Source organism: Lucilia sericata, unplaced genomic scaffold, assembly GCF_015586225.1.
Source record: "Lucilia sericata isolate MDLA Ls3-8-SP2 unplaced genomic scaffold, ASM1558622v1 Contig000993F_arrow, whole genome shotgun sequence".
Lineage (NCBI taxonomy): Eukaryota > Metazoa > Arthropoda > Insecta > Diptera > Calliphoridae > Lucilia > Lucilia sericata.
In genome coordinates this window covers 131916-153846 of record NW_023994976.1, presented here as the reverse complement: position 1 = coordinate 153846, position 21931 = coordinate 131916, and the positions used below count along the sequence as shown (strand labels likewise).

The 21931-nt window shown below is 31.5% G+C and overlaps 1 protein-coding gene across 1 annotated transcript; it reads right to left on the bottom strand.

The window, feature by feature from the left end:
- Positions 1-20182: 20182 nt before the first annotated feature.
- LOC119609498 (odorant receptor 45a-like) lies at positions 20183-21644 on the bottom strand. The gene is made up of 5 exons (XM_037964311.1): positions 21332-21644; positions 21079-21259; positions 20517-21015; positions 20303-20458; positions 20183-20245 (listed from the first exon to the last, which is right to left on the bottom strand). The coding sequence occupies exons 1-5, from the start codon at positions 21642-21644 to the stop codon at positions 20183-20185; spliced, it is 1212 nt and encodes a 403-aa protein (XP_037820239.1).
- Positions 21645-21931: the final 287 nt, after the last annotated feature.

Genomic DNA, 21931 nt, shown 5'->3' with positions numbered 1-21931 from the left:
ATTAAAAGCAAAATTACGTATATCTTGGAAACTATTAGAGCTAGAATTCTCAAATTTAGGCTGATGTCAGAGTGCCTGCTATAAGCGATGCTAAGCTTTGCGCTACAAACTTTTGCTTATGTTTTCTCGCATCAAGCTTCTCTATCAATCTGACATGACACATAGGAAAACACAAGGGAAGGTCTGTAGCGCAAAGCTTCGCATTGCTTGTAGCAGGCACTCTGACATCATAATAAATTGTAGGACAAGCAAATCGGGGCGTGGTCAAAAATCATAAATTTAGTCTTAAATTTTCAAAATTTTTTTGCTAAAAAAATTAAAAAAAATTATACACAACAATTTATTTAATATTTAAAATATGTACTTTCCCATATTAAAAAATTCTAAAAAAAATTTTCTATGCTAAAGAAAAGAAATGAATAATAAACCATTGAACACGTTTTCCGAGCTTTTTTGTTATATTTTTTTCATTCATTCCGCAAGAGCCGGCGCTTGTCACTTTTTTTCTGTCATTTACAAGGACTCTTGAACAAAATATTTTTTTATTTTATTTCTTTATAAATTTGTATGGGTGTATGAAAAAAAACTGTATTTTTTAAGCGCTTCTTCGTATGTGCAATATTGTTTAGTTTTTGTGTGTGTGTGTGGGGGGGGGGATTGTTAAATACAAGTACATATGTGTATACAACTGTATACATATATAGTTAGGCCTACTAAAGCAAATCTTCATACTATAAATTGTTAATAATTAATAACAAATGTTTCTTTTTCCAAATTTGGCACTAGTTTGTCATGGATGGATTATTGGGTTTGAAATGGAAAAAATTTACCCTAATGTTTATGTGTAACTTTATATATGTTCTTCTAACTTAAATACAAGGTCTGTCAGCATTTTTAAACCCATAGAAGTCAAAGCTACATAACCCACAAAATATACACACATGACGGTACATACCTATTTGTAAAGAATATAAACAAAAAATCATTTTTTGAATCGATTTAACTATGTTTGTCTATCTGTCCGTCTGTCTGCCTGTCTGCCTGTCTGTCTGTCTGTCTGTCTGTCTGTCTGTATATCTGTCTGTCTGTCTGCCTGTTTGTCTGTCCATCCATTTAAACCTTATAATCAAACTACATGTCGGAATTTTTAATATAATTTTATAAAATTTGGTATAAAGTTTTCCTTTGGATCGAATCATCTCATTACATTACCTACTATTGATTATTTGACTAAGTAATAGATAACTTGTGATGGATTATCATCTCCTTTATAAGATTGCTTGAATACTCCAACATGACCTTTTACTTGCGAGAACATAAACCGAGTGCATATAAAGAAAACCAACAACTTTGTAAAGATATGCATAGGCTCCTTCTAAAACTACTGGGTTATTTATGAACTAGAAACTTAAGTTTTGTATTGTATACCAGTAGCTGTGGTGGAACAAAACGGAAATGGAAAAAAACACTAAATAATAATAAAACTTAACACAAATTTTTGTCACGCTCTAGTTTTTATTTTCCCTATTTTATGAGATTTTTTTTCTACCAACTTGCTTCGTTATATGAGCGTATATTCTATTCTTATTTTTCTAGTACTTTATCACAAGTATTGTTGTTGCTTCAAGTGGCACAACGTCTTATCATCTAGTTATTTTTCGTTTATTTCAACGTTTGTGGCTTAAAAAGTGGTCTCTACCAATAAATTCTATTGTTAAATGATAAAAAAAATCGAGATTTTTCACCAACAGCCCAGGCAGACAAAACATTTTATTACGGAGAATTTTTCTCTTTCTAAGTATGTTTCCCCAAACCAATGTTAAATCTTTTATAAAACAGTTTGTTTGTTAGTTAGTATAATATTCTTAAGATTCTAGAGGAATTTCTTTTGAATTCCATTGAAAAATTCTATTGTTCTAAAGCTCAGCTTCAGACCAGACCCTGATGCCAGACTGCAGACAATTGAAATCGGTACAAGGTGCACAGTATGATAGAAATGTATAATGGTTTGATAGTTATTTTTTTTTTGGTTTTTTGAAGAGTTCATGCCACAAAGTTTTTGAATTTCAAAGTTAAAACTTTGTTTCGTTATTCGTTTTCTTTGTGTGTGTTCTTCTTTAAATGAAGAAAACAATAGATTTCCTGATTGAGCATAATTTAAGTTTTTTTTTTCTAGAATACAAGTATGATTTTTTACTAATTTTAATTTAAATATCATCATTTTTTGTTTAACTAAACAATTACAATTTTAGGGGGTAAAGTCCTGAATTATATCATAAAGAAAATACTCTACATCTGGGATTTTTAAAAGTTTACACTATATATCTATAAGGGAAAATTGTATACTGATCCTCTGGGATCTGTAATAATTTTCGATCAATCGACCTCTTAATATCAGTACCAATGAAGCAAACTAAAACAAAATCAATCCTCAATGGAAGCTCATAAGGAATCTGATAACGTTTAAAGTAAACAATGGTGATAATAGATACCGTAAAGACAAGGGCGGGGTTTTAATTCAGCTCCCAGACCAATGCTGTGTTTTCTTGACCACTACATTGATATCATACGATCCAAACTTAAACCAAATCTGATAGCGTCTAAGGTAATGAATGATCCATTCAGCTCCCAGACCAATGTTACAGGCTTAAATATTGGCCATTAAGCATGCAGTAAACTGGCTAAAGTTTTATCGATTATATGGAGCACATATTTAAATCTACACTGATCGCCAAGTGCTGAAGGCTATTAATCTGATGCTCGGGACTATCTCATTCCGGCATCTTTAAATGAGATTCTAAACTAGAACCAACCATCTTTTTACTTCCATATGAAGATTTGAGGGCTAAATAGGCGGACAGGCAACAGTAGGAGGGAATAGGGGGCATGCCAACTCTTTTATGCATTAAATACAACAATCGTAGATCTAAGCTAAAATCTCCAAATTAAACACTAACAACTTCGAAATTCACTAGAACTTTTAGAAACAATTTAGGGAATAGAAATAGTGGGCGTGGCATCTCTATATATCTAATCTATGAAGATTTAGTAGGCCTGTATATTAAAGAAAATATAACAGTTATAGTTCTCAAGTTTGTTGAAACACTTTTAGTATCAATTTAAATATCTAAAATAAAAATGAGCGGAGGGACAATAGGGAGCATGGCACCTTTTATATGAATTAAATACAGAAATCGTATATCTAATAAACTATTAAAGCTTGAATCTCCCAATTAAGCACTAACAACTTTGAAATCCATTAGAACTTTTGAAAAAAAATGTGGGGACTAGAAATAGAGGGCGTGGCATCTTTATATGAGTTAAATACAAAAATTCGTATATCTGGGAAATTGTTTGAGCTAGAATCCTCAAATTTTGCATGAGCAACTTAGACATACTCAAATTTTACCCGAACATATAATGGGAGGACTGGCATAGCATATTGCGTATAGCTTGTTATGGTATAAAAAAGTATCAAGTACATCCATCAAATTGCTACTCTACTATATAAAAGGGTTTCACTTGAATTTTGTTTTTGAATTCGGTTGAAGAACTTTCGCCATTTAGTTCTGTGACATATAGTAATGATGCGTTTTGTGGACACAGGACTAATTTTCGGTTGCAATTAGAAATAATTTTAATTATTATTTTAAAACAACACTACAATAAAATCTAAACATTTATTTCTTTCCTAATTTGTTCTTTCATACTAAACAAATTCGACCTAAATGTAGCTTTTATTCCATATTTTTCCCACCCAAAAAAAACAACAAAACTCAAAGTTAAATACATTCATTTCATTTTCAGTTTATAATTCTAGAACTCATTAAAAATATATATATTCATTTTTTGAATTGCCTTTATAAATATTCCACCAGTGTGTAGAACAAACATAACTGAGGTGGGTATGATGAGTGAGCAGCAAAAGAAGTGAAAAAATAACAACTTTTTTCAATTGTGCCACTTAACATTTTGTTGCATTTAAAAATTAATGCTTTCATTGTAAAACATTGTAGTAGTAGTTTTTTTGCTTTTCTCTGTATTGTATCCTTTAACGTTCTCATCGTCATGCTATCATCGTCATCATCATTAACAGTGTGTTTGTTTATTCAACATACTGCATTATGCTGTAGTTGCCATTGCTGCTGCTGCTACTGCTGTTGTTATATGTACGTCTTTGTTACCATTTTCTTCGGGACTTTCCTTTGGCACCTTGTTTTCTTTGCGTCTTTTTATTATTTTCTGCGTTTGACTGGTAAAGTAAAAAACCAACCGGATGTGTACTGCAGTCATGTAAGAAGTTGTTCTCTTATATAACTTACAGCATAACATTTAAACTTGCAACACACATGCATAGTTACTTAAAAATGCACACACAAAACACTCTTAGGAACTTGTAGTAAAAGACCAGTAAGGAGTGGAACAAGTAGCAGAAGAAAAATAAGGAATTGTTAATTACTTACTATGGTGACAACAACAATCAAGATGTTGTTGGTTGCTTGTTTAGCTTTGGAGTGTGTCAACTACAATAGAATCTTGTGTCTTTTTTAAATATTTTTCTTACACCCTACATATTACCATACATATGTATATAGAGAAAGTATAATGTAATGATGTAAAGTTTAGTTTGGTTCCAGATCGGTCCATTATCTTACAAAACACTCAAAAACATTCTTTCGAATCCTAACTTAAGCAGTCATAAAAGTTAAGTCCATAATTGGTCATACAAGGATATCTTCTAATATTTAATTTATACTGCTATAGTGCATTAGAAAGTGGGTCCTGACCGACTAAACTCCCTAACCATATACTTTTATTTCTATAAACTATACTTGTATATATTTGAGGTATTTTAACTTGAGTTTTGTTTTAATTTTTTCTATTTTGTCATTGTTGTTTTTTTTTGTCTTAGCCAGGTTAAAAAGTAAGTTAAAGCAGCTATATAGCAAGCAGCTGCTTGAATTATACTTAATTGCTTGTGTAACGTTGGATTTTAATTATTGTTAAAATTAGCTTTCTGAAATTAAATATGAAATTTAACAACTTCATATGTATTAATAATTTACAAAAGACTTTTAAGTGATATTGCACATTTGTTGAGAGTAGTTTAATTAACTAAACACGGGTTTTTTGTTGAAAGGTATACAAAAGGAAATGTTAATATTAAGTTTTTCTTAAAGGATAAATTTTACTTTAAAATTGTAAGTTTCTTTAATATGTTTTGTAGTTTAAATAACTTGCTTGTCCTTTCATTTAATGCTTATCTTACTAAGTATTTGTCTGTGTTTTTGACATTAAGAGGAAGATTTGCATATTAAGATAGGTTCTTCCTCAGGTATTTCCATTGCACTCACATATACCTTCCTGTAAGTTTAACGAACGCTAAGTAAAAACTCCAACCTGATCTTGAAGCCTTGATAGAAATTGCTGCAATGCATTTACTCTTATTTAAAGCCATCTCTTTATTATATATAGCCAAGAGCTTTTTCATTAGCTTCTATGCTCTTTCGCTTTCACAGTTAAGCTCAAATACATATACATACTTAGATCTATATAAATAAAAGAGTAATGTTTGTTAGTAAAAGGAACTACGGCGCGTGATAGGACAATATTCAAGGAGCGTGAAAAGTGTTTCTGTAAAGTTTTTAATTTGTCCGATTACACCCAAACTCCTCTACTGATTATTAAAAAATTTGAGGGGTGTAGTAGATTCTTAGTATGGTGTCCACATGTCTAATCAAGGACCGCAGACCGGGCGCCACTTAGTATGTATATAAAAATGAAAACCAGACATTAATTAATATCTGCTAATGTCTGATTTAAAGGAATAATGTCAAAGGATTTACAAATTATTCTTCTCTCGATTACTTTTAGCTTTGACTCCATCACCAACATGGTGTCTTGATCTGTATGGCTATAGCCTTGATTGCTTACAATGTAGTATTGGGCTCACCTTACGGCCTAGACCACCTTTGAATTGATTGCATCTACATTGGTCTCAGTTGAAGTCCGTTGTGATTTTACGATTCCTTTCTTCTATCAAGAACGCTCACAGTCTGATGTGCATTTGCTCCACCAAGTTTTCTAATACTGTTTAGTGTCATTAGTTAGTTAGTTAGTTACTTAGTTAGTTAGTTAGTTAGTTAGTTAGTAAGTTAGTTAGTTAGTTAGTTAGTTAGTTAGTTAGTAGTTAGTTAGTAGTTAGTTAGTTAGTTAGTTAGTTAGTAGTTAGTTAGTTAGTTAGTTAGTTAGTTAGTTAGTTAGTTAGTTTAGTTAGTTAGTTAGTTAGTTAGTTAGTTAGTGTAGTTAGTTAGTTAGTTAGTTAGTTAGTTAGTTAGTTAGTTAGTTAGTTAGTTAGTTAGTTAGTTAGTTAGTTAGTTAGTTAGTTAGTTTAGTTAGTTAGTAGTTAGTTAGTTAGGTTAGTTAGTAGTTAGTTAGTAGTTAGTTAGTTAGTTAGTTAGTAGTTAGTTAGTTAGTTAGTTAGTTAGTTAGTTAGTAGTTAGTAGTTAGTTAGTTAGTTAGTAGTAGTTAGTTAGTTAGTTAGTTAGTTAGTTAGTTAGTTAGTTAGTTAGTTAGTTAGTTAGTTAGTTAGTTAGTTAGTTAGTTAGTTAGTTAGTTAGTTAGTTAGTTAGTTAGTTAGTTAGTTAGTTAGTTAGTTAGTTAGTTAGTTAGTAGTAGTAGTTAGTTAGTTAGTTAGTAGTTAGTTAGTTAGTTAGTTAGTTAGTTAGTGAGTGAGTTAGTTAGTTAGTTAGTTAGAGTAGTTAGTTAGTTAGTTAGTTAGTAGTTAGTTAGTTAGTGTTAGTTAGTTAGTTAGTTAGGTAGTTAGTTAGTTAGTTAGTTAGTTAGTAGTAGTTAGTTAGTTAGTTAGTTAGTTAGTTAGTAGTGAGTGAGTTAGTTAGTTAGTTAGTTAGTTAGTTAGTTAGTTAGTTAGTTAGTTAGTTAGTTAGTTAGTTAGTTAGTTAGTTAGTTAGTTAGTTAGTTAGTTAGTAGTTAGTTAGTTAGTTAGTTAGTTAGTTAGTTAGTTAGTTAGTTAGTTAGTTAGTTAGTTAGTTAGTTAGTTAGTTAGTTAGTTAGTAGTTAGTTAGTTAGTTAGTTAGTTAGTTAGTAGTTAGTTAGTTAGTTAGTTAGTTAGTTAGTTAGTTAGTTAGTTAGTTAGTTAGTTAGTTAGTTAGTAGTTAGTTAGTTAGTTAGTTAGTTAGTTAGTTAGTTAGTTAGTAGTTAGTTAGTTAGTTAGTTAGTTAGTAGTTAGTTAGTTAGTTAGTTAGTTAGTTAGTTAGTTAGTTAGTTAGTTAGTTAGTTAGTTAGTAGTTAGTTAGTTAGTTAGTTAGTTAGTTAGTTAGTTAGTTAGTTAGTTAGTTAGTTAGTTAGTTAGTTAGTTAGTTAGTTAGTTAGTTAGTAGTAGTTAGTTAGTTAGTTAGTTAGTAGTTAGTTAGTTAGTTAGTTAGTTAGTTAGTTAGTTAGTTAGTTAGTTAGTTAGTTAGTTAGTTAGTTAGTAGTTAGTTAGTTAGTGTTAGTTAGTTAGTTAGTAGTTAGTAGTTAGTTAGTTAGTTAGTTAGTTAGTTAGTTAGTTAGTTAGTTAGTTAGTTAGTTAGTTAGTTAGTTAGTTAGTTAGTTAGTTAGTTAGTTAGTTAGTTAGTTAGTTAGTTAGTTAGTTAGTTAGTTAGTTAGTAGTTAGTTAGTTAGTTAGTTAGTTAGTTAGTTAGTTAGTTAGTTAGTTAGTTAGTTAGTTAGTTAGTTAGTTAGTAGTTAGTTAGTAGTTAGTTAGTTAGTTAGTAGTTAGTTAGTTAGTTAGTTAGTAGTTAGTTAGTTAGTTAGTTAGTTAGTTAGTTAGTTAGTTAGTTAGTTAGTTAGTTAGTTAGTTAGTTAGTTAGTTAGTTAGTTAGTAGTTAGTTAGTTAGTTAGTTAGTTAGTTAGTTAGTTAGTTAGTTAGTTAGTTAGTTAGTTAGTTAGTTAGTTAGTTAGTTAGTTAGTTAGTTAGTTAGTTAGTTAGTTAGTTAGTTAGTTAGTTAGTTAGTTAGTTAGTTAGTTAGTTAGTTAGTTAGTTAGTTAGTTAGTTAGTTAGTTAGTTAGTTAGTTAGTTAGTTAGTTAGTTAGTTAGTTAGTAGTTAGTTAGTTAGTTAGTTAGTTAGTTAGTTAGTTAGTTAGTTAGTTAGTTAGTAGTTAGTTAGTTAGTTAGTTAGTTAGTTAGTTAGTTAGTTAGTTAGTTAGTTAGTTAGTTAGTTAGTTAGTTAGTAGTTAGTTAGTTAGTTAGTTAGTTAGTTAGTTAGTTAGTTAGTTAGTTAGTTAGTTAGTTAGTTAGTTAGTTAGTTAGTTAGTTAGTTAGTTAGTTAGTTAGTTAGTAGTTAGTTAGTTAGTTAGTTAGTTAGTTAGTTAGTTAGTTAGTTAGTTAGTTAGTTAGTTAGTTAGTAGTTAGTTAGTTAGTTAGTTAGTTAGTTAGTTAGTTAGTTAGTTAGTTAGTTAGTTAGTTAGTTAGTTAGTTAGTTAGTTAGTTAGTTAGTTAGTTAGTTAGTTAGTTAGTTAGTTAGTTAGTTAGTTAGTTAGTTAGTTAGTTAGTTAGTTAGTTAGTTAGTTAGTTAGTTAGTTAGTTAGTTAGTTAGTTAGTTAGTTAGTTAGTTAGTAGTTAGTTAGTTAGTTAGTTAGTTAGTTAGTTAGTTAGTTAGTTAGTTAGTTAGTTAGTTAGTTAGTTAGTAGTTAGTTAGTTAGTTAGTAGTTAGTTAGTTAGTTAGTTAGTTAGTTAGTTAGTTAGTTAGTTAGTTAGTTAGTTAGTTAGTTAGTTAGTAGTTAGTTAGTTAGTTAGTAGTTAGTTAGTTAGTTAGTTAGTTAGTTAGTTAGTTAGTTAGTTAGTTAGTTAGTTAGTTAGTTAGTTAGTTAGTTAGTTAGTTAGTTAGTTAGTTAGTTAGTTAGTTAGTTAGTTAGTTAGTTAGTTAGTTAGTTAGTTAGTTAGTTAGTTAGTTAGTTAGTTAGTTAGTTAGTTAGTTAGTTAGTTAGTTAGTTAGTTAGTTAGTTAGTAGTTAGTTAGTTAGTAGTTAGTTAGTTAGTTAGTTAGTTAGTTAGTTGGTTTCGTTGGTTTGAAAGGAGGATGTATTAAATCTACAGGCCTCTATCGTGCATGTTGGGCACTCAGTGCCTCAAGACCCTCGACCTCCGGTCTACCAGCCTAGAACTCTTATTACTAACCTACCGGATGCCACACCAGAACACTTCAATAAATGATAAATACGCTTTGAAAGAAAACTTGCGACCCAGCATTATTTCTTGTTTGTTATAAATTTGCAGATAATTAAAATATAATAAATTATAAACTAATAAAACAATGTTTACTGTTTATCTTCTAATTTATATTACTTTTCTTCTCCTTTCAGGTAAGATTAACAACATTGTTATAAATTGTTTAGAAATACCATCCGTTAACAGCACAGTAAGTTGTTAAAAACCCATAAATTTTTGCATCAAAAAAAAAAACTCAACCTTAAATTATTACTGAAGTATCAGTTAAAATCGAAAAAAAATCCCAATTGTTAAAATCTCTATATTACTCCTCAAAAATATGAATATAACGAAGGAGGAAAAATAAAACACTAAGACAAAGGATTACAAGTGAAAAAATTGTTAAAAGTACCAGTGAAACTGTAGAGTAAGGAGCCAACATTGAAAAAGGATTCAAAGTCAATTTATCTTATGGATTAAATGATGATAAACAACCACCACTAAGGCAAACGAATGCTAGGAAATAAAATCCAAAAAAAAAACTAAACTTTAAAGTTAAAAAAATAATTCAACTGAAAAAACACAAACAAAAGAAACTAAATCTACTAAAAAATTAAACAATTTGAACATGAAATGAAAATAGCACAAGAGAATACCGAACAGAATTCAACTGAGCTAAATACTCGTACGTTTAACCTTTCAAAAAATAACTATATATTTTTTTAAATCATAAAAAACTGAAAACTAAACCAAAGAATCTTTTGTTTGCCAAAACAAATAGAAAAAAAAATAAACCAAAATATTAAACTATGTTTTACATGTTACTGGGCAAATATGTAAGATAGGTACAGTCGCTTAAAAAAATTACCTAACACCTAGTCAACAATTTTTTTAATAAATGCTGGAATTTTATTTATCTTTCAAAAAGTTTCATTGATATATAAAAGCTTAAAGCATTTTTATGTACTAGACTTTTCACCAATACTGTACTAAACGTATGTAGTATGTTACCGCTACAATTCGCTACTACTTCATTCCTTTACAGCATGTTTATACAATTTATATGATTGCTAGAGATGAATATAAAAAATCTCCATTTCCATGAAAGACATAAAAATGAAGTGAAAGAACTGAACTAAAGCAATGATATTATGATATACAAATACAGACATAATCTTTACTCCAAAGTGTGGGGGGAATAGAAATATGTACGTCTAATAATATTTTTCATTACGTTTTATCACTTATATTTTTTCTCTAAACCCCATACTACTGTTGGTAGCAACTTCTAGTAAATGTTGCATCATTACAATTTGCATATACTACATATAGTTGTTGTTTTACTTTTTGTAATTTCAGTCAGTCCTATTTCCGTTATGTTTATTTGTAGTCGGTATTAGAGTGGCAAAGTGTAAAACTAATTTTAATTTTCATTTCTGACATTAATTATTAAACAAAATATTAGCTATAAAATTTTCAATCTGTCGGCTGGATGTTGTATAAAATGTAGCAGTTAAATAAGGGAAGGATAGCTAAGTGGTACGTGGTCTTTATTATTTTTTTTAAATAAGGGAAACTTCTTTCGCTAAAAATAAGATAACTAACTTTAAAATATAGATTAACTCTAGAAATGTTAATTTCATGAAGAAGGCAAGAAAACATCGGTACGATGGAAAATCATTAGAATTATCCGACAAGACCAGGCCTACTACACATGCAAGAATTCTATAGAAAGGAATTGGGGTCTGCAACCAGATATGGTAAATTTGTTTTACACATCGGTTGTCTGGCCTATTGTATCTTATGGTTGCATTGGTGGTAGGCCTTGAGAAGGGACAGTTGTAGGAAGATGATCAATAAAGCCCAAAGGTGCACCTCTATTAGCATAACTGGTTGTATTAGAAGCACTCCGCAAGCGTACTTGGACATCATTCTATACCTGTTACGCATAGAACATATGGCGGCTAGGAACCTGCTAAGACTCTACGAGTCTTCGTTAGTCAAACCTTCGCGTGAGGACCATACTGCACTGTACGAAGCAGGTCTATTTGATCAGGGTAATTCCCTTCGCGGATTTACGGATTATGATATTACTACTCTAGACTTCGGAGAAACACCTCTGATAGAATTTCCAACTAGGGGTGATTGGCTTGTATCCGATAGACTGATTGGTGGGTGTGTAGTTTTCACTGACGGGTCCTAGATGGATACCGGCACTGGCTGACATAAACATAAAATGGTCCTTCAGACTCCCTGACGAATTAGTGTCATCCAAACAGAGATCCTAGCGATCTGGAAAGTGACGGAACTGATACGGAATCATATCGATCCGAGGTCAGTTGTGACAATGTATGTTAATAGTCAAGCTGCTCTCAGAGCATTGGCTTGCCACACGGTACATACACTCCTGGTTGTAGATTCTAGAACTGTCCTTAGTAACATGTTTGTCATTAAATTGTATTGGATGCCGGGGCACTGTAATATGCAATGAGGTTGCGAGCGTACTGGCTTGATTAGCTTCTAACCTTAATATAGATGACAGAGAAAGGATGGTTTGTCACTATTACAGGCTGATATTCGAAAGAATTCCTGACATCATAAACCAGTCCTGGAATAGTAGATTGGATTGCAAAGAATCAAAGGCCATATGGTCAAAACTTGGTGTCAATCTGTAAGATATGAGATTAAGGGGAATGATGTCAAAGTGCTACTTATAGGACTGGATAGCCGCAGTCTAAGAATTCTGATAGCGATGCTAACGGGGCACTGCTCAATAAGGGTCTTTGTCAGTAAGTGGTGTATAACCCGTCTTAACCTAAACCGACAAGATCATACATTGTACGACTTCGCTTTTAGAGGACAAGGGTACTAAAAGTAGAACGATATATCCTTTTAAAGATTTTGAAATCAACCTGAAGAACAGTAAATCATTCCAGATTTGTATCTGATCAAGTGTGGTTTCTAAAATTGTCTAAAAATGGGCGTCAGGAAAAAACTTCTCAAAACAAAAAGGAAATAACTTCCCAATTTTGAAACGAAAAAAACCCCAACGAGAAGAAATAACTCTAATTTATAATGCAATAACGTCCTTTAAAAAATAAACACAATATAAAGCTTTTTGAAAGAATAAAAGCGGTCACGCCTACTTTCGAGTAGGGGGGACTCTAAAGTTTAATAAATTTCAGTTTATTTGCTTAAATGTATTTTTTGAGAGTTTGAAGGCAGTTTGTCTCTAGCATCTGAATTAACGGCAATAGGATACGATTACGGATTGCTTGTTTGCGAAGAATCCAGTACCGTTTACTTGAGTAGTGAGATCCGTAATTCCTTGCTTATTTGGCGACTCACCTCCTCCCCTATGTACAAGCATTTTCCTCGATTAATCGACCTATTTAATCTCTTGTTATAGTAGCCCCATTGCGGAATGACAGTTATCATGAGACAATCCAAATACATATGTACATACTTCGGCAAGGAAAAGGCAATCACTGGTTTAAAGCCAATAGGAGGGGCATACCCAACACCAGGTGAAAGCATCCTATTGATGCTATGATGAATGCTTATATCTCTGAAAACATTCTCATCATCTATAGACTCCCATGGCGGAGTGACAGGTATCAAGAGACAAGCCGAATACATAAACTGACAAGGAAAAGACAATCACTGGTTTAGAGCCAATAGAAGTGACGTACCCAACATGAGGTAAGAGCACCATATTGATGCTATGAGGAATGCTCATATCCTTAAAAACTGGATGGCTCTGTTGTTTAGGCAACAGTTGCTAGGGTCGTTCCTAATACAATGAACAGTAACAGAAGCGTCCGTTCCCGCTAATTTGGATTTCAACCACATCCACTACTTGAATCCCGAAGGAAGCTTAGTCTACTAACCAGTCGGTATAGTCCTACGCATAACTGGCCACCCGTAGTATGAAATTTTTGGTGATCTGGTTCGATCCCATGTCAAAACATTACAAGCAAATGCCGACGATACATTTGATTATCGCCAGTTTACAATCCTGACAGGCCGGGATTGCAATAACATCAATATGGGAGAAGTTTATCCAGGTAACATTCTCCCGGGAGAGATTAAGGAATACAACCGGACTGTATCCTGGCATAGCTCCTATTTAGCAACTTCCATGTCATTAACAGTTAGTGAATTTCGGGAAAAATTTAAATAAATTAATCTATAATTTCGAAATGAAGAGGTAAACCTACAAAAGGATTTGCAGGAGAACTCAATGTCTGTTGTATGCAGAAATTAAAAATTAAAAAATTTTATTTTTCTGATTCGATTTCAAAAATTTGTTAAACAAGAACCGCTGATTTGATTTTTTTTTAAATTATGTGCATCCTGCTTTCCTTTTGTCAAACATAAGTCCCTTCGATATAGTATTAGGAATCCTTGCCTGACTCTTTCTTGATTTTGATTTTACTTTACTCATTGCTCATTAAATTATTTACTTAAAATTTCATCAACACTATAATTTCTCTCTTAATCAAGTTTATGAAAAGATGGGAGCTAAATACTTCACTGTCAATGTTGGTTGATTCCCAGCGGTATAACAAGGAGTCAATGTTTACCATTTAGACAGAATTTTGCATCACTTGAGATGATGTCTTTATTGCAATGATGACAGGAAGTCTTTTGATCCTAGGTAATGTAAAGAGTAATCACTTAGCTGTAATATATTGTAAAGACAATGAAAGTGAAGTGTATAATAGGACAAACATATTGCTAATTTAGAAACCAATCCCCCCGAACTGCAGAGATTTTCTTCGGGAGCTGGATTGTGGGTGTGTGAATGTGTGTGTTAAATAAACGGTCTAATGCTTTAAGGCTTTAATGATTGCTTTAATGACATTTTAAGGCCAAACTTTTTAGTAAAAACCAAACCAAAAATAATAAAAATAATAATGTGGCACGTCAAAGAGGATTAAGTGTTGATGAGGTTTTTAATGATTTTTATTTGTTGTTTTGGTGGGTGCCGAGATTCCTTGTCATTATTTTGTGTTCTTCTAAAACGATTTTTATTTTTAATATTTTGTTCTGCTTAAGGTATCTTGTCAATTTCCTTCCTTTTTTCCCTTAGCTGCTCCTTTTTTCAGTTTTTTTTTTTTTTCTGAAAGGTGTTAAGAAAATAAATTTTATATCTTGTATTTTGTTTTCTAATTTTAACTAACAATGAATTTTTCTTTCTTTCCTTCTTCATAACTCTCTGTCATTGTTTGGCCTTTTAAAGCTTTAAGGCTGTCTTCCTTGGGACAACAGCAACAAAAGTCACACTACACAGCATAAGAGGGAGTAAAAAAAGCATTGAAACATGTAAAAATTACTCACTTAAGATGTTGAGCCTCATTAATTTTTAAACAGAGGCACGCAAAAGTAAATTATTTGGATTTTCTTCCCCCAAAAAATGTTTTCCGTCTACTGAAAATAATAGCAGACATCATCCTCATTCATACATATTTTATGCAGTTTAGTTACTGGCTGCCTCAGCAACTACTTTTTATACTTTTTTATTTCTTAAGTTTGCTTTTTTAAGGGTATAAATGTTGATTTTATCTTAAATTTTAGAGGATTAATTGAAATATGATGTGATTTAACATATTTTCTTTACTTTCTTTTTGCTTTCATTCTATCTGCTTTTTTTTCTCATTTCCCCTATTAAATCTCTGGTTAGTAAAAATATTAAAATAACTTTTCCATATAGTAAAAAATATTTTTATAATGAATAATGTGTTTTAATCAAATTTGTTTAATCATGAGGAAAACAAAAAATAATTTCATTAATTTTATATTTGAAAGAAAAAAAAAGCTGGCAAATATTTAAATAATACGATTTTACTTTAAAACCGGAAACGTTTTACAGTTAAGTAAATAAATGTCTTAAAATAGAAAAAAAAATCAATCATGCTGAAAACGATAACGATTGGTGGATTAAATAATTAGCTGGTTTATTTTTATGAATTTTAGCTGTTTAAAAAGAGGGCTTAATTATTTTAAAATATTTATGAATTTATTTATTGGGATGATTTTTAAAGTAGGAAGGTTACAAAGTTTTTAATGGTGTTTGGTTGCTCTCAGAAATATTAGACATACACACATTAAGTTCAAATTCTTTATCTAAATTATACATTTGATGTTCTAAATTTAAAAAAAAAAAAAAAAAAAACTGGAATAGTGCTGAACTAGAACAGAACCAGAACTGAACTAGAGCTGAACCAGATCATGAACTAGAACTGAACTAGAACTGAACTAGAACTGAACTAGAACTGAACTAGAACTGAATTAGAACTGAACTAGAACTGAACTAGAACTGAACTAGAACTGAACTAGAACTGAACTAGAACTGAACTAGAACTGAACTAGAACTGAACTAGAACTGAACTAGAACTGAACTAGAACTGAACTAGAACTGAACTGAACTAGAACTGAACTAGAACTGAACTAGAACTGAACTAGAACAGAACTAGAACTGAACTAGAACTGAACTAGAACTGAACTAGAACTGAACTAGAACTGAACTAGAACTGAACTAGAACTGAACTAAGAACTGAACTAGAACTGAACTAGAACTGAACTAGAACTGAACTAGAACTGAACTAGAACTGAACTAGAACTGAACTAGAACTGAACTAGAACTGAACTAGAACTGAACTAGAACTGAACTAGAACTGAACTAGAACTGAACTAGAACTGAACTAGAACTGAACTAGAACTGAACTAGAACTGAACTAGAACTGATACTAGAAACTGAACTAGAACTGAACTAGAACTGAACTAGAACTGAACTGAACTGAACTAGAACTGAACTAGAACTGACTAGAACTGAACTAGAACGACTAGAACGGAACTAGGAACTGAACTAGAACTGAACTAAATGAACTAGAACTGAACTAGAACTGAACTGGAACTGAACTAGAACTGAACTAGAACTGAACTAGAACTGAACTAGAACTGAACTAGAACTGAACTAGAACTGAACTAGAACTGAACTAGAACTGAACTAGAACTGAACTAGAACTGAACTAGAACTGAACTAGACGAACTAGAACTGAACTAGAACTGAACTAGAACTGAACTAGAACTGAACTAGAACTGAACTAGAATTGAACTAGAACTGAACTAGAACTGAACTAGAACTGAACTAGAACTGAACTAAACTGAACTAGAACTGAACTAGAACTGAACTAGAACTGAACTAGAACTGAACTAGAACTGAACTAGAACTGAACTAGAACTGAACTAGAACTGAACTAGAACTGAACTAGAACTGAACTAGAACTGAACTAGAACTGAACTAGAACTGAACTAGAACTGAACTAGAACTGAACTAGAACTGAACTAGAACTGAACTAGAACTGAACTTGAACTGAACTAGAACTGAACTAGAACTGAACTAGAATTGAACTAGAACTGAACTAGAACTGAACTAGAACTGAACTAGAACTGAACTAGAACTGAACTAGAACTGAACTAGAACTGAACTAGAACTGAACTAGAACTGAACTAGAACTGATCTAGAACTGAACTAGAACTGAACTAGAACTGAACTAGAACTGAACTAGAACTGAACTAGAATTAAAGTATAACTGAATAAGGAGGATCTTCAAAGTGTCTTCGCTACACTAGTTGAGCTTTTCTTGATAAACATCTAGTTTACTGATCAGATGAATGGATATATTTCAGATTTAGAGCTCTTACCTTTTAACCTTTAAACACAAATGTCAACAAACTTGTCTAATGCCATTGTCATTTCAGTGACCCTATTTCAGAGAAAAAAAACCCTCTATTAAATAAAAATAACTTTTAAATACATCAACATTTGTTGACGTACATTTATATTTGGGTAGAAAAAAATGTACCATCTATAGAATATTGAAATGATAACTGACATGTCATTTGATTTCTCAAAGCCACAATGATGGGGGAAAACAAAAATAATAAAAAAATAAGAAAATTATACACCAAACTAAACGAAGAGTTTGTTTGCCAGTCTGTACTTCCTTCGAAAACATCTTTTACAACGAGTCATGCTAAAATGCATTGAGTCTTTTAACATGTCAGTCATTGTAAACTGTAACAGCAGCAAATGGCAACATATCAAATTACCTTAAAACACACATGCTGCTGCTGAGTTCCCTTTCCGCTTTTTTACACAATCATAGATATTAAAATTTACCCATACTGACACAAATTTCGTATTAAAGTAACCGAAAAAAAAGAAATCAATGATAGAATTTCTAACTCGCAAAAAAAAAAAAATACCAAAAATAAGAAAAATATAAAAAGAAACTGAAGAATCAAGTTGATTTTTCTTTAAGTTGGTTTGTTGGTTTTTTTGTATTGTCAGTAAGGAATATTTAGATAAAGTTACATGCATGCTGCATGAAATAAAATGATGAGAAAAGCACTAGTAATATTACCACGCTAAACTCGCTATGTAGTTTTAAAAGTAATCAAATTGCACTAGCTACATTTGTATCAACTGGTATACTGTAAATTGATGAGTCCTTTTAGTAATGCATTCAAAACTTTTTAAAATTATTAATAAACCAAATGAATTTGCTACCTTTGAAGGTGATTATGTGTACCAATCATGTTTAGAATGGTGAAATAACTAGCCCATGGTAATGCAGTAACAAGTCACAATTGGTTAGGCCTTAAATAAGCCTTTAACCAATAGTACATTTTAGTACCTAATGAATTTGCCAATACCAAATAAGTTCGCTAAACTGCTGGGTAGTTACATATAACAAATCGAGTGCAGCATATATTAAATAGGGTATGTGTGTTTTCTTAGAAAATAAATGAACATTGATGCATTTGCTTGGTGAAATTGTAGTAGCATTGTGTAAAACTTTAGATTAAAATTGACAAAAAACATAAAATGTTATTGAAAATACTTTTTTTTTTTGGAAAATCTAATGGGAGTAGTGCAGAAAACAACAAATAAAATTGTATATTAAATAAAGAAAGTTAAAGGAATTCCAAAATATAATATTTGGAAAAAAGCCAAAGATTATTCCAACCGAACAAGTCTCAGGCAAATTGATTACATGACAGCTTATCCAAGAGCCATATCTGAATACTATTCCATTGAAAAGCTCTGCAATATATAGAAGAGCAAATGTACTGGCTATAACTCCCCCCTAGTGTGCCGGGACTATAAACTGGTGATGATCAAATGTATCCTCGTCCTTTCCTTAGAATGATTTGACATAGGGTCTAACTAGAGCACCATATAATCTTGCATTACGGGTGGCCAGTTGCCCGCAGTATTTGTCCTGTTGAGTATTTCTTATCATGTTAACACTCTCTCTTCAAGTTGACACTGAGAATGGAACTGATGTAATTGAGAATGGAACTGATGTAATTGGTGAACGATCGGGAAAAATTCCCCTGCCCGACAGGAGACTAGTACTGATTTACTAGACCTTTTACTTCAGGGAATTTCTCGGTGCTGTTGCCATCTCAACAGGATACATATTGTTTCATTATTATTGGGTTCGAATTGCCTTTGGAAGTTCCTACATCCTTTGTCACATTATCCGACTTGGAGGGATACTGATTTAATGGCTGGGTATTTCGACAACCAAATACGTCTCTAGGTGCTGTTGCAGAATCAACAGAGTCATCTCAGTAGTGTGGTTGCGCGGGCTTTAAAAGGTTAAGGAATGCACTGGAATGGGTCATTAGTTGATGGGGATTGTATTTTAAATAATGCATGTACAAAAATTGCCACCTGAGTTCTTCAATGAATAAACTCTTCTACTTATGAATGGTTTAATGAGAACATAATCGAGAGATCAGCCACTTGTAATGGTATAATGTTGGAAAGGGGCATTAAAATCTTATGGAATGGTCCCAGAACAGAATAAGAATCCTCCTTAAAAAAAATAAGTCTAAGATTAGTATGACGGTACGTATTCTTAGTGAAGATTTTTCTTGAAAAGATTTTAACAAACAAGTCCACTTTTACAATATAAATAACTTCAGACTAACACACTTCCAACTAACCTACAGATCATTTTCAAATTCTATATCATTAATATAGGATAATTTCGATTCTTGACTTTAAAAAGATTACCAGATCTTAATGATGGTTTATTAGTAATTGGAACACATCTATATACTACCTTCATTAACGTTTAATTAATATCTATTGTTACTATAAGTCAGTGCCGATCTTAGGCAATCGTTCGGCTTATGTGATATATACTCCAAAACCCCTTTATTTGTCTCCATATAAGCCACTTAAAAACTTCAATTTTGAATAAATAAATTAAAATAAATTGATACAAAACTTTTCTTCTATTATGTCTGAAATACAACATCAACTGTTTATTTCTTCGAGATATTGCGCATTCGAAGGTCCAACTTTCCATGACTACCATATAGATATGAAGGGAATTTGGCAACAAATTGCGCGATCTGGCAGCCAATTACTTTCAATTCATAGAACCTGAATATACATTATATTGTTTACATTGATTAAATTTAAATCGAGGTATAAGACCCCGACATTTTGTCATGATACCATCCTACAAAGGCAGACCATTTTTCATGCGATTTAAGTTTATCTCAGATAGCTTAAAGTATAAGCAGTTTTCGATTTCAGACATCAATTAGGTTGCGAGAGGAAGTACTTGATATATTGACCATTAATATTCATTCATTCAAACCCAGTTCCAACTCAGACGATACTTGTTTAGATGAATAATATTTGGTTAAACAGCTCAGATGTAAACACAGTATAAAGCTTTTTCATGATCTAGAAGCTGTGTTCGAGGTACCAGTTAGTTATTTCAAGAACTAAATAATTTGTAAGATCTTTCAAAGTAGAGAAGGATCGTTCAAATAAGATAAAGATTTTTGAGTTACAGTAGAATTGCTAGCGATTTATTTATGTAACTAAACCTATACGTTCGAAAAAGTTCCACAAACACACATTTTTGGCGTGTGTATATTAGTCCTGTTTTTCCTCCAAAGTTTTTAAAGCAGTCAACAAGGAACCAGCAGTTTTTAAAACCTAGAAATTAGTATTACATTTTTTGTATTCCATGACCCTTAATACTTTCCAACTTACCCATAAATAAAGACTCAAATCAACTTCAAAGAAAACTCCTTTCAAATGGCTAGGCTTTTGAGCACGCATCAAGGGAAGTAAAAGTAATTTTTTATACGAATTTCCCAAATGAGACCAATCGAAAGCGTTGTAGATTTCAGTAGATACTAGCATGCTCTGAAAAACGAATAATTTTAAAAAATTACAATATGTTAAATATTTTAATAAAACCAACCTCATCTTTTATCCTCTGACCATTATAGCAATACAAACTTAATTGTAAAGTGACAGCGGTCAAAAATAAAGCCTTGTAAACGGCATCAAACATGGAATAATTAGGACGACTGACACTAAAAACCAAACTACAGATTTCCGAACAGACTATGATGAATTTTATGAAAATTATTTCACCATAAACTTGATTTAATCTATCAGCCAAGGCTAAGGTTTGACGATGATATTGTATACATTTTATAATGGCCGAAAAGAATTTTTTAGGTTCTCGATATTGAGTAGAACCTGGACCAGTACCTTGTCTAGCATCTTTATTGCATTGATCGGCAACTTGATGAAAACGATGCATTAAAATTTGAAATTGTGCCAGAATATTACGAACAAACCAGGTGAATAAGGTATCGATGGCCAAAGATACATCACATACATAATAGCTGGTGAGGAAGTTTAAAAGGAATACTATAGAGTAACCTCCAATGTGTGTATAATTCCAAAAGTAGCTGACAATGAAAAAAGATTGGAAATATTTTGAAATGACATTGACCTTTAAAGTTATTACTTACGTGGCTTTATTTGCCTCCACTAAAACCAATTTTCCACTTGTGATATAAACATATAAACCATATATAGCTGGATGTATAAATGCAAAAGTTCCAGTAGCCAAAACGATTTTAAAATATATATTGGAAACAAAAGCATCATTAGAGTTTTCCCGGCGCACTATGGTTAATTCATCTAGCTGGGCTAAAGAGAAATTGAAGGATTATATTGCCTTCATTCATTCATTTGAAATCTTATTTACTTCGTCCTACTTACCCTTCAAATTTAATTGATGTAATTCGTTAATTAATCGCAATATATCTTTTCGTTTACTTAAAAATATACTCATTTTCCAAATAGATAAAATCGCCTGACACATTAAAGGAAATGAATCGGTTACCTCGTCATATTCCTTAATATGAGTCAATATATAATGTACAATAATAACCATATGGAAAAAAGTACTTATTAGAAGACCATAGCACAATAATGGATGTTTTACGACATCTTTAGGATCTGTGACCATAGGATTAATACCGACACCAGCAAAGGTTATTTTTTGAACATGAAAATAATTTTGCACAATCATTTGTTACGTTCACCAACCGGAAAACTCGACGATTTTGGAAAATTTTCGTTTTTATATGATTTTCCTTCTGTGCTGTTTTGGGGTTTAAATAGTTATTTCCGTAGACAGGGTCGTATTAAACAGATAATAGGAAAAAGGCCTATAGGACGAAAATTGTAGAGTTATAAGCACTATATGATAAGCCTTATATATAAGGTCGAAAAGATTGTTATATCAAACTCTGCCTAGCTTTACAATAGTTTAGACTACGATTATACTTTAGTACTTAGTACTATACTTTCTCTCAT